The sequence below is a fragment of the Telopea speciosissima genome, chromosome 8, assembly GCF_018873765.1.
Source record: "Telopea speciosissima isolate NSW1024214 ecotype Mountain lineage chromosome 8, Tspe_v1, whole genome shotgun sequence".
NCBI classification, from domain to species: domain Eukaryota; kingdom Viridiplantae; phylum Streptophyta; class Magnoliopsida; order Proteales; family Proteaceae; genus Telopea; species Telopea speciosissima.
Window position 1 is genome coordinate 7,318,748 of NC_057923.1, and position 12,389 is coordinate 7,331,136.

Consider the following 12,389-nt stretch of genomic DNA (forward strand, 5'->3'; position numbering starts at 1 on the left):
TCTCTGTTCTTCCTTATAAAGGGTAGGGGAATCATTTTAAAGGATAGAAGAGAGAGATAGACACATAAGTTGTTAGCATATAATATATCACTAGCATACCAATCCCTCTCCCATGTTTTTTTCTCGTTTGAAATGATCTATTTGTCTCATATATATATATGAAGCCGTTTCATGTAGCAATCTCTCTCGTTTGCCAATTGACTTGGTATGGGAGATATTGGTACATTCAATCAACATTTATCTTCGATAAAAGAAAAGGTAAAATGTTTAATGTTCCACAGTACAACTAAAGAATCTATGGTTTGAAGCAATAAGCCTTGTAAATGAAATAAAACTCACGCCCTCTTATTATAAGAAGTATTCGAAATGTCTTCAAATTTATGATTTTATCTTGAAATATTTCAATCCTTCATCGGGGCCATACCTCAAAAAATAAAAATCATTTTATATAAAGGTTGACATTCTTTATGGGGAAACGTGACCCCTACATGCACGGGGCCAATGAAAATTATTTGCATTAATATCATGAGGGTTAGGGCGATCATTTCATCCCCTTTGAGTCATTTTGCATGTCGTGTCTGCTATTCAACTTTTTTTGGACATTGAGAAATTTGAAGGCTTCATAGTTCATAGTCATCTGGGCGTGGGTGATACATTTCCCTCACAAAGAACTTTTCTCCTCAGATTTGGTCAATCCATAGGGGAAAAGATATGCGTGTGAGTCTTCCCTGATAGAACCCACGGGAAGACTTTCATCAAAAAAACAAAAATGTATTCCCTGATAAGCACTTTGTTATCCTTATAATACTATTTGAAGGGTAATTTAGATATTTTACAATATTGAAGGGTAATGTACACCGTTCTAGTATATATTCTACACGAGAGTGATAGATGGAGAGAGAGAGTCCCACACGCTTGTCGTTCAGACGGGAAGAAGAAGAAGGCTCTGTTACTTCCGAGCGTTTTCGCCTCTGCTTCCATAGCTGCTTCTGTACAGAGAATTTCCTTTTTTTTTTATTTTTTTATTTCTCCACTTCGCTCATCTACTTACCAGAAGTGAATGAGAGAAGGAGAATCTGATTCCAGATAATCTTTGTTGGGTTTCCCTTTCCGGAGTCTGGAATTCAAAGAAACTATAGTGGCCATCGTTTTATTGGGAGGAGCTACTGTTCGTTCGTTGTGAGGCTTTAGGAATCCATGGGTAACTGCTTTGGTTCTTCCGCCAAAGTAGACAGCGCTCACACTACTCAGAATGCTTTTGGTAGTGATTCTTTCTTTATTATTTTTCTTTCTTCCTTCTTCATGATTCTAGCTCGCTTCTTTCGGCTGCTTTAGTTCCGTGTTGAAGTGATGAAGTTTCATTACTTATTGTTCTCTTTCAATTATGGGTCCTGTTAAGGTATTGGTTTATGATGTTTTATTAACAATTTGATGAAAAGTTGTTGAAATGAATCTTTTTCTATACGGATTCTGATGGGTTCTGGTCATTTTTGAGCTTGAATTTCGGTTTTAGCGTCTTACCTTCTCGTAAGGCAAATTTTTTATTTGCCTGTACTGGAATTTTCTATTATTGGTCTTGGTTGCGGTCCTGTTCCTGGTTGGTAGCCTTTAGATGCAGAAGATATATGAGGTGCTTTCTATGCTTTTAAAATGAAAGTACTGTGAATTGTTTTGGCTGGTTTAAGTTGTGGTTTGTCTCTTTGAATTTAAAATTTGTTCGAGATGTAAGTATGGAAGTAATTGTCCAGAGCTATAACTCAGTCTTTGTGTATTGTAATTCTTGTTGGCAGTCTATGGTTTTAAGTTTAGAGGACCATAAATGGTCGCCATGGCCAATTTTTAGAAGGAAATGTATATTACTTCTATTTAAAAAAAAAAATTTCATTCTTAAATTAAGTTTTGAACTGTCTCATGATGTTCATCAATTCAAAGGGTTTCATGTTTAAACTTCTGGAAAGAAGTGAAACCATCAACTATAGTTAGTGTCTTTCCCCCCCCCCCCCTCCCCCCTTTAACTTGTCTATGAAGAATGAGGTCTGAGAAATTTAGATCTAACTATCATTCTTCACCAATTTTTTTTTTTGGGGTTTAATTTTTATAAAATTTTAACCAATTAAAGCATTCTCTTATTTGACAGCCCTGGAGTCTACATGTTGTTCATGAGACTAGGAAAGTAAATGTCGGATCTCTGGATTTTAATGATAGGAGGTCTTTCATATGTTTTTGTTAGAAATGAACACTGTAAACTTTCTCTTGTCAATATCATGAAGGCATGAAATTGAAGAACCATGGTTAGATAGGATGGTATATTATGGAGAATTCTAATAATTGGGAAATATCCTCCCTTATTACTGAAACTACCCTTGGACCCATTTAAAATTAACTCTTTGTATAGTGTTCTTATTCTTGGAAATCATCTACCTCTTTCTGTTAGGTTGCAGTACTAATGTTGTTGTTGTTTTTTTTTTCTTTGACCTTCAGGCAACTCAAAAGCTACAACTAGAACTACTTTATCTTTAGCAGTTTCTAGCTCAGCAGTTTCTAGCCTGACAGTCTCATCTTGTGGTGAAAAGATTACCACTGAAAGTCTTCCTACCCCGAAGTCTGAAGGTGAAATATTGTCATCGCCAAATTTGAAAGCATTTTCTTTTAGTGAGCTGAAAAATGGCACTAGAAACTTCCGTCCTGATAGTCTTCTTGGAGAGGGAGGATTTGGCTGTGTTTTTAAGGGATGGATTGATGAACAAACCCTTGCAGCTGCGAAGCCTGGATCTGGAATGGTTATTGCGGTCAAGAAACTTAAGCCAGAAGGTTTCCAAGGCCACAAGGAATGGTTGGTAGGTTCCACCCTTTAATTTTACTGTCTTGCTTTCTCTTTTGTTTCCTCTTCCCTTTACTGATGGACAAATTGATTGCTTGCAGACAGAAGTGAATTATCTTGGCCAACTTCATCATCCAAATTTGGTTAAACTTTTTGGTTATTGCTTGGAGGGAGAGAATCGGCTTTTAGTTTATGAGTTCATGCCAAAAGGCAGCTTGGAGAATCATCTTTTTAGACGTAAGTAAATCCATTCAGCAAATTCTTCGGTAGAAGTCAAAAAGCTTTCCTTGGACAGTGAGATTCCAAACAGCTGGGAATTTCCCTGCTTTAGGTTAGATAATGTAGTGATCCCTGGGCATCATGGAATTGTGTCCTCCATTTGGTGCTTCAAATCCCAAAGTCCAATAATTGAGATCTCTAATGGAAGTTGTGGAGTTCGATTTCTATTTAAATTCACAAATTGATTGCTTAATGGAAGTCTAATCTTTGGGTTGGATTACTTATTATTGCCAAATTAAATAAAAAAAAGTACTAATTTGCTTCTGTTTATACTCTTGTAATCCAAACTGAGTTGAAATTTATCAGCATTCAGAAATTTCCTTTATTTAAGGCTACATCTTGTGTTACTTCATAAGCATTCATATCCATCCTGTTCAACTTCTCTTTTCTTGTCCTAAGTACTAATCTTAAGTTCTCTTCAACAAGCTTGTTTCTGATTATATGCTTTCTAGTTCTGCCCTTTGTCCATCTCAGTTGTACTTAGTTTGAATACTTGTATCTTTATTTTTCAACTTTCAACTTTCAACTTTCAACTTCCGACTGTTTTATCTGTCTTATGGAGTTCACCTTTTGGGTTTGATAGGAAATGTCAATCATTTCGCGATTCATATTTAAAAGGTTTGGCCACAGACCTCAGATTGCTGGGTTCCAACATGATGCATCTGTGCTTGAGACTAATAAGCACTGATACGTGCACCTTTTCTCCCCGCCCCCAGGGAAAATCTTGGGTGAACATTCTGCCAACTCTTGTTGGAGGATGCTCAAACTTTTGAAGTCCACTCATAAAATAGGTTTTGTGGGTCAAAGATCTTGAAGTTTCTCTGGATATTGCACTGCAACAAGTTGCTCTTATAATCATTAACTTCCAAATGATGCCTTGTTTTTCAGGAGGGGCCCAGCCGCTATCTTGGGAAATAAGGATGAAAGTCGCCATAGGTGCTGCTAGAGGTCTCTCTTTCTTGCATGATGCCGAATCACAAGTTATATACAGGGACTTCAAGGCTTCTAATATTCTTCTGGATGCGGTATGCTGACTAAAAGAGGAGCACACACCTTGGCGCCTTAGATTCTACATGGATGTTATCTTCTGACATGTTGCTAATATTTTCGTGCTTTTCCTTATGCAGGAATTTAATGCAAAACTTTCTGACTTTGGCTTGGCCAAGGCAGGCCCCACTGGTGATAAGACTCATGTCTCTACTCAAGTCATGGGCACTCATGGCTATGCAGCACCTGAATATGTTGCCACAGGTTCATTTACTTACTTACACATGCTTAAGAGTTGTTAATATCAAACTTCTTAGTTCCTTCACTTTTTGTACTCATTCATGACTCCTACCTATACTAATGTCTAAAATGATGAACAACAGGTCGGCTCTCTGCAAAGAGTGATGTATATAGCTTTGGGGTTGTACTGTTGGAATTGTTGACTGGGCGCCGTGCTGTTGATGAAACAAAAATTGGGATAGAGCAAAACCTGGTGGGCTGGGCAAAGCCATATTTGGGTGACAAACGCAAGTTATTCCGGATTATGGACACCAAGTTGGAGGGCCAGTATCCCCAGAAAGGAGCCATCATGGCTGCCAACCTTGCCTTACAGTGCCTCAGCAGTGATGCAAAAGTCCGTCCACGTATGGCTGAGGTTTTATTAATTCTGGAACAAATCCAAGCCCCAAAAAATGCTTCCAGATACTCCCACCCGGAACAGAAAAAGGCCTCTAATCCGGCCCACAGATCCCCACTGAGACACCGTCCTTCACCTCTCAATCTTGCACCTCGTGGTTCTCCGTTGCCATCACGCCGGCAATCCCCACGAGTTCGATAAGCAGAGATTTGCCATTCAATCTGGTTTTTTATGTAAATTACTTTTTCCCACTTTTTTTTGGGTTTATTGACAGACTGATGCTTGTTTAGTGTAACATTGCATCATACAAAATGTTTCTCTTTCCTCGATCAATGTAATCATTTTTATTTACTTCTATTAAGTAATATAAATGAGATGTTTTCTTTTATATTGTGATCATCCCACTTTCTATATGGAAATGATGTGTTTCTCAAATGTAGTTCAGTGGCTAGACCACAGTCTATTCAATGAACGTTATTATTTAGATTATTCTCCTTTAGTCTTAAATGTTCTGTAACATATGCAGCACAGTATTTTTTAAACGCATGCTAACTGATCCTTCGATTTATATGTGGAGAATATGTTTTAATGAGAGCCACATCATTTTCAGAAAAACTGGCTGTCTGTGTTGATCTGTACCCTCTTATTATAGACCAGAATAAATGAAATACTTTACAAGAAAGAGAAGTACATCAAAAGGAGTTGAGCTCCAAGGAAAGGAAAAATGATAAGGTGAAAAATCAATCTCAAGGCAGCAAAATATATGTGAAGATGCAGTTCAATTTACAAATGTAAAGAAATTGTAGTTTTAGATGTGTTTCAAAATATATTAATAATCTCATCACCATTGTTGAATTATTGGGATTTTTTTGGATGAGAAAAATATCATTTACTATTGATTAAGAGGAATATTATGGCAAACTGAATCTTTCCTCAAATATAGATAGTAGAACCAGCATGTGTATTTGTAGTTTATTAAGAAAGCAAAATAAAGATTACAAAGAAAAGAAAATTTTATTCTGTGCAAGTTAAATCTCATTTATTTAAGCTGGAATTGTGAGGTCATGTTAGGCCCTTTAATGCAAAGAGATGATAGGAGGAGAGGAATTACCTGTTCTAGCTATCATCTTAACATAATGTTAGACTGTTGTGTCTGATATGTTGTTTCAGTTTTCTATAAGCTATTAACTGGTTGTGTTAATTGTTCTTGAAATAGCTTGATCTATGACTTTTGGTTTTGGTTATTTGGATTTAGAGCCAAATTCGGCATATACACAAATGATGTGAAATTGCTTTTATTTCTCTATGAATGATGGAACATTTCAAGGTGGAAGGGATGAATTCAAAAAGCAAACATAAACAATTTCTCTTTATAGGCTTAAGATAAAGAAAGAAGAAAAAGAAAAAAAGGTACTCCAGCTCTTCATATGGTAGTATTGACTTATCTATGACCATGTAAGAGCTGAATGTGAATCCTGAGGGCCATATATGGCAAGAAGTGATATGGCTGAAAAGGGTGGCAACCTTGTGGAACCTGTGATATATCTAGACGTATTCCTGTTATGAGCATGATCAATGGGACAAAGAGAATGGTCAATTTATCAATTCATAAGACTGTTTGAAGGGAAGGCATTTGGAGTATTAACAGTTCTTTCATCCAATTTTTGAATCATCCAACAAATGCATCCACAGATGATTTATGTTAGACCTAACATGGCATTGTTGATGCACCTATGAAACATGTATGTGTCTATTCAATTGTTTCTCTCAGATCAATATCCTATGGTTATTAGCTTCAATCATGCTGGGCTAGATTTTTTTTGGGTGCTCTGTTGGGATAATTAATTCTCTCAGAATATAACTTCAATCTTCAAACATGACCAAAAAATAGAAGGAAGAAACACAAGTGCACAACACAAACACGCTCTTGTCGGAGGCAGCCACACTGCCCATTTGTTGTGGCCTTCACTTCTTCCTTTTTGAGCATCTTCACTGCAATAGCAAGTCCCATGCTTGATCTTTGCTGCAGTTGTGTTGAAACAATGTATCTGGCCTTTATAAACATCTCCTAAATCGCCTTTACCAACAGGATTTTATTATTGAGTTTATAGTTGCAGCATCAAGATACTATAGAAAAATGTTGAGCTTGCAGCAGTTACGCTCCCACCCGTAACTCAAATTTGGAAGTGCCTAATTCTCAGTGATGTGCAGGAAGTGGAGTCCTATTCGTTTATTAGGCATTTCTGAAACAAGTGCATGAAAAAAATGTGAGCACTCGAGTATAATTGATTTATGGCTCTAATATGTGGGAATTCATTAACAAGTTATAATTTTTGCGCAGTCAATGAGCAATTTAAGTGGTATTCAGTTACAGTGTTTTCTCAGTTGTAGATATCATATTTCCAAAAGATCATGCTTATATGCTTGATATTAGAATTTAGAAAGATACCAATACAATAAATATACAAATCATTATGCTGAAATAAAATTTCATGGGGAAAATGTTACCCATAGAGTTTCACTTTATTTGGACTGAAAATGGGGTGCTTTCCTTCTATATGGCCATATTGCTAGAAGAACAAATTCCTTATCCGATGATTAGAAGAGTTTGTGTGTGTGTGTAATTTACAACTTAAATAACTTATTATAACATGAAAAATTATGAGGCATAATTTGAGAACTCATTTTCAAATTGATTTATGCACGTCTGGCATAATGAGCACACACCACAAAGTGTAGTGTTCCCTGTTCAATTTTACTGTGTTTGGTAACTAGTTAGAGAGATGGACCAAGATTTGCAGGTTTCTTCATTAGATAAAATTTTCTATAATTTTACTTTCGGACTTCTTACAGGTAAATCTAGAAATCCAACTATGCAGTTTATCTGTATGTGACAGCCTCATGAAGTTTCTGCTGATGGTCCACCTAATCAATATTCTCCTGTGGATTGTTTAAAAATAGATATTCAGTCACATTTTCGTTCTTTCTGTTTTATAAGATATCTATACCTTTCCTAGATTCCAAAATTTAAATTAAAATCATGTATTCCTTGACCTAGGTTGCCACATTTCTCCAATACAATTTCAGTTTTCTTGTTTGTTACGGTCAAGCTTGAGTTGGTATTGTGGATTTGAAAAGACTATTTTCATGCATCTTTTTTCTGGTAATATTCCATTTTTATCTTTAATTTTCATTATTAGTTTTGTTGGTCTCAAATATTAAAATGTTTGAGGTGATGATGTTGACATTTTTGCTGCAATAACACTTTTGGTCTAAGCAACTCCAAATATAGATTCTTAATGAGCTGGTTGGTTAGCGGCCGCCCAGCTACGCATTGGCGAGAATGTCCAATCTCATACCATTCTTGAACTGCAGACAGGGCTTCGGAAAGAGAAGACACAAGTTCTCATTTTTCTTCATCATCTTCTCATTTTAAAGGTACATTTAATTTTACACTCTGAATCATAGTTGTCATGGTGACAAGGCGAACCAAGGCGGAGGGATAAAAAAACCAAGGCGACGCCTTGACAACTATGCTCTAAATTTACAGTTGGTTGGGATTATCAGTTATTATGCTCTGAATTCAACATTTACAGTTCGTTGAGATTATTCTTTCCTCTTTCATCTATCCTCCCCTCCTTTCTTTTTGCAGATGGTAATGATATTTGAGCATTGAGCTGACCTTGTAAAAAGTTCAGAATGGTGCTAGTCTGAGCCCTTTGGGGTCTTCATATTCCTCTTAGAGCACTTGATTTGCCAGTGAAATTGAAATGCTTGTTCTAGGAAGGTTGACTGCATTATAGATGCTGAAAATCTTTCTGACAAAGTAAGCAGCTTTGAGAATGTGCTTTTTCTTTCCTTTGTTCTTCTTGTTCTATTTAATTTCTTTTTCCCAAATCAGTTGTAATATTATCCTTATTTTCATTTGCACCTAATAATGGAAATGTTGGTGAAAGTGTGAAACATAGTGGTATGAAGTAGCAATTAATATCCTTCTATATTTTTTGGTTCCTGAAGATCTCCTTGTCTGTGAGGCTTTTCTATGCAAGAGGGAGAACGTAGAGTCAATGAAAAAAAGGCTGTGTTGGCACAGGTGGGATATCACTCAAGAGTGTCTGGGAGAAACAGAGAAAGGGGCCGGGGGATAGTTGAGTCTGCATTGGCATCCAAAGAGAGCGGCGAAGTTACTTTAGGGTGTTGACTGAAGCTGGCTGGCACTCAGGATGAGAGGTTCCTGATGCAGAGCTGAGGGTATACCAGTGTAGGAAGAAGAAATCAGGCCTATTTGAGGCCCATTTGGTTTAAGTCATAGCCCAGTCAAGTCCTATTCTGGCCATCAGTGAAAGTTGTGTTCAGGCCCACACTTAGGCCCATATTTTGGTTACAACTTAAGCCCATCATAGGCCATTGGTTACACTACATTGAGGCCCATATTTTGTCTTCTAATGACCCATCGGTTGATGGAGATTCTGGACATCAAATCTTGTGGTCTCATGTTGGGAATATCTACTTCTATACTTTCTATTTTATTGTTATTGTTTTCCTCTTTGGTGCAAGTCATTAGATTTCCTAGAAGTTTCTATTTTTGATTGTAGGCTTACTTGGCAGCCAAGAATTTCTATTTTATTTGATTGTAGGCTACTTGGTAGCCAAGGTTTCTATTTTTGTATTACATCTATTTCAGTTAATAAATCGAAGAGAAGGGAGACCCCTCCCATGATTTTGGAGAAAAAAGTGTATTGTGAGTCTTCTTCAATGAGACAGCTGCTCCTATGGTGAAGTAGTAGCAACCAAGGTGGTGAAACCTTGCAATGGTGGGTGGTGAAGCCTTACCTAGGTGTTGGTGGTGAAACCAGACCATATTCCCCCTCTCTTTTTTTTTTTTCCCCTCTGTCCTTCGTATCCTTCTTTGTCTACTGATTCACTGCACAACACCTACTGTCGTGGGAGTCCTTCACTGTTATAAGGATTGAAGTCTGAAGTTTGAAGAGCCTTACAGCTTGAGGCACAGTATTCTTCAAGTTCTGATTTCTGTTTTGGTTGTGTTCTAACAGCCATTGGTTCCTAGATTGGCTTTGGTTTTGCACTCTTTATGTCCCTACATTCCTTTCTATTCTACTGGTTGTTCTATCGTTATTTATTCGTTGTTCTGCAACATTCTTCTTCTGTTCTAAGTCTACTGTTGCTATACTAATCTATTCTGGTTTCAGGATTTCATGTCATTATTCTCGCCCATCCAGCCATTGGATTGGCCTATTTTCTGACCCTATTTGCTTCTCTGTCCCCCCTACCTTCATCCAGAATTGGAGGGTCATCTGACCCATTGATGCAGATACATCACCAACAGAGGCTTATTTTAATGGGAATAAGTTTAGAGTTGGGTTATCTACATGTTGGGTCTTTGATCCATGGGTTTCCAATGTACTTTTTCACTTTAATGGACCTAAAGTATGGGTAATAAGGTTGCATACGGGATTAGCTGTTTCAATTCGCTAGTTTTATTTTTATGTAATTAGTGGTCATGTGACTTGGTTAAGTGGTCATGTGACAACTTAAGTGGTCATGTGACTCAGTTTAGGTTACGTAGTAGGTTAAGGATTGAGTTAAGCCTTTCTTTTTTAGTGTAAGAGTCTATTTTTGAGTCTTTTATATAAGGTTGTAAGAGGGGCAAGTATTGGACACGAATTTTTTATTAATGAAAAGTTTTTTGCTGCTCTTCTTTTCCATTGAAGATTTTTGTCTTGTGTTTGATCAAGGCTAAAGGAATCGGTGTTTGATCCGATTGACACCTTGCGGTGGGAAGCCCAAGTAGTTCGAACTGGTTACTTGTTTTCTCCATTGCTGTTACATTCAAGTTCTTGTTCAAGTTCTGGTTTCAAGAGTTGTTCTACATCAACAAAGAAATTCTGTTCAAATTTGTTCTTCAATAACCAAGTAAGTTGAACCTGAACCAAACCCTAACCACTCTCTTCTTCTCCTCTAGACCACCCATAACCTGCCCAGCATAACCTAACCATCAGAACACTACCGCCTCGACTGAGTGTCCTTCCAGACCTTTGGAAAACTCGATCCAACCTGGTCCTATTCTATCCACTCTAACCCTAGAATCTCCACTCATCTCTCTTTCCAAAACCTAACCCTAACTCAACCAACCTTGCTGCTGATTCTGTTCAGCAGCCTTAAACTGGTTAATTGTTAACGTGACTTTCACTGAAGACTTTCCTACATCAACTTACCTTAACCCCAGACCCCACTAAACCCTAACCCTAAATTTGACATTTTCCATTAATTTAACCCTAACCGAATCTCCCTTTGAAGAACAGATCCTGGTTTTGGCTTGTAGTTGAATGATATTCAATGGGAGATATCATTGGTCTTAGAAGTTGCTAAATCCTATTTTACTAATGTTTTTATTTTCTGTTATATACTATTCCAGAAGATCCAAACATTGGATCAGCTTGATATTTAGAGGGCTCAAACAATCTATGGAGAAGTCTAATCAACTCTAATTTCAGCCCCATCCAACCACTAGATTATGAGATATCTTAACCTTCTATATTCTATCCTTTGTTTCTTTACTTGGATAACCATGATTCTATCCTGCAGTTATTAGTGTTCTCTAAACCTAGTTTTGATTACCTAGAACACATCACTCCCACTGCGATATCTATGGGGTGCCCACTTTGCCGCTGGCTGACTTTGCTGAATGGGGTTCGACAATATCCTGCCCTGTTATTCTTCACTGCAGTAGTTATAAATATTGACTTTTTTTTTCTTAAATACAGTGGTTGACGGGCAATTTAGATCGTTCTTCTTTTGTTTCTTGGGGGTTGGGGTGTTAATTTTAGGCCTTCGTGATGTAGGATGTAGTATCCCACAATGGATTTGCGTTTTTTAGGAGGTAAGTATATATCATTTGATTAATGAAAACAAAAGAGCAACCTAAGTAGATTTGTTCTGTGAAGAGTAAAGCATAGCTGAGAGAGGACCTCTGTACCAATCGGGTTGGGCAGAGATAAAAAAAAAAGGTACTCTGGAGGGAAAAATAAACTCTTAGTACTAATGGAATTGTCAGAAAATAGGCTTAGGGGACTCAGAATTGGGTTATTTTTTAAGGACCGGAACCTTTCAAGGTGGAATGCAGTAATTTATTGAAGAAAGTTGTGATTTTGATCGTATTACAATGGTCATTAGAATCCCTCAACTTTACAAGGTGCAGACATGAATCTCTCAGGGAAAAAGCAGACAGCTGGGTCAATATTGGAGTTTTATTTAGGTTTTTTCGGAGTGATGATTGATGCTTGAGAAGGCAGGTTAGGAGTTTGTTTGGTTGTTGTTTGATGGAGAAGTGGGTTGGTAGGCAGGTCATGGGGCTGAAATTGGATGGATATACATGTTGCAGGGCTGGTTAGGTGATGTTAACAGTGGCCAGATAATGAAAAAGGGAGGAGAAAGAAGAAGAAATAGAACCTGGGATTTACCTAATTGAAAGGTGATTCCCATGGCTGAAAGAGTGATGGAGAAGCATGAATTTGATTTTATTGCTTGAAAATTGAGCTTGCATACAGGCTTATAGATACCTCTGTATGTACCTTCCCACAGTTTTTGGACTGTTCTGTTCATGCTGTATCTCAAAATCAAAGAGAGTGAAAATATGAACTAAGC

At 37.3% G+C, this 12,389-nt stretch overlaps 1 protein-coding gene across 1 annotated transcript; it reads left to right on the top strand.

The window, feature by feature from the left end:
• The first annotated feature begins 1,150 nt into the window (after window positions 1-1,150).
• On the top strand, window positions 1,151-5,074 carry LOC122671548 (probable serine/threonine-protein kinase PBL3). Its single transcript, XM_043868833.1, has 6 exons — window positions 1,151-1,261; window positions 2,482-2,837; window positions 2,923-3,058; window positions 3,989-4,125; window positions 4,228-4,351; window positions 4,471-5,074. The coding sequence occupies exons 1-6, from the start codon at window positions 1,198-1,200 to the stop codon at window positions 4,923-4,925; spliced, it is 1,272 nt and encodes a 423-aa protein (XP_043724768.1). The 5' UTR covers window positions 1,151-1,197; the 3' UTR covers window positions 4,926-5,074.
• Window positions 5,075-12,389: the final 7,315 nt, after the last annotated feature.

Coding starts and splice junctions, on each gene's coding strand:
- LOC122671548 (XM_043868833.1), top strand. CDS start 1,198: ATGGGTAACTGCTTTGGTTCTTCCGCCAAAGTAGACAGCGCTCACACT. Junction 3,059..3,988: donor GGAGAATCATCTTTTTAGAC/GTAAGTAAATCC, acceptor CTTGTTTTTCAG/GAGGGGCCCAGCCGCTATCT. Junction 4,126..4,227: donor CTAATATTCTTCTGGATGCG/GTATGCTGACTA, acceptor TTCCTTATGCAG/GAATTTAATGCAAAACTTTC.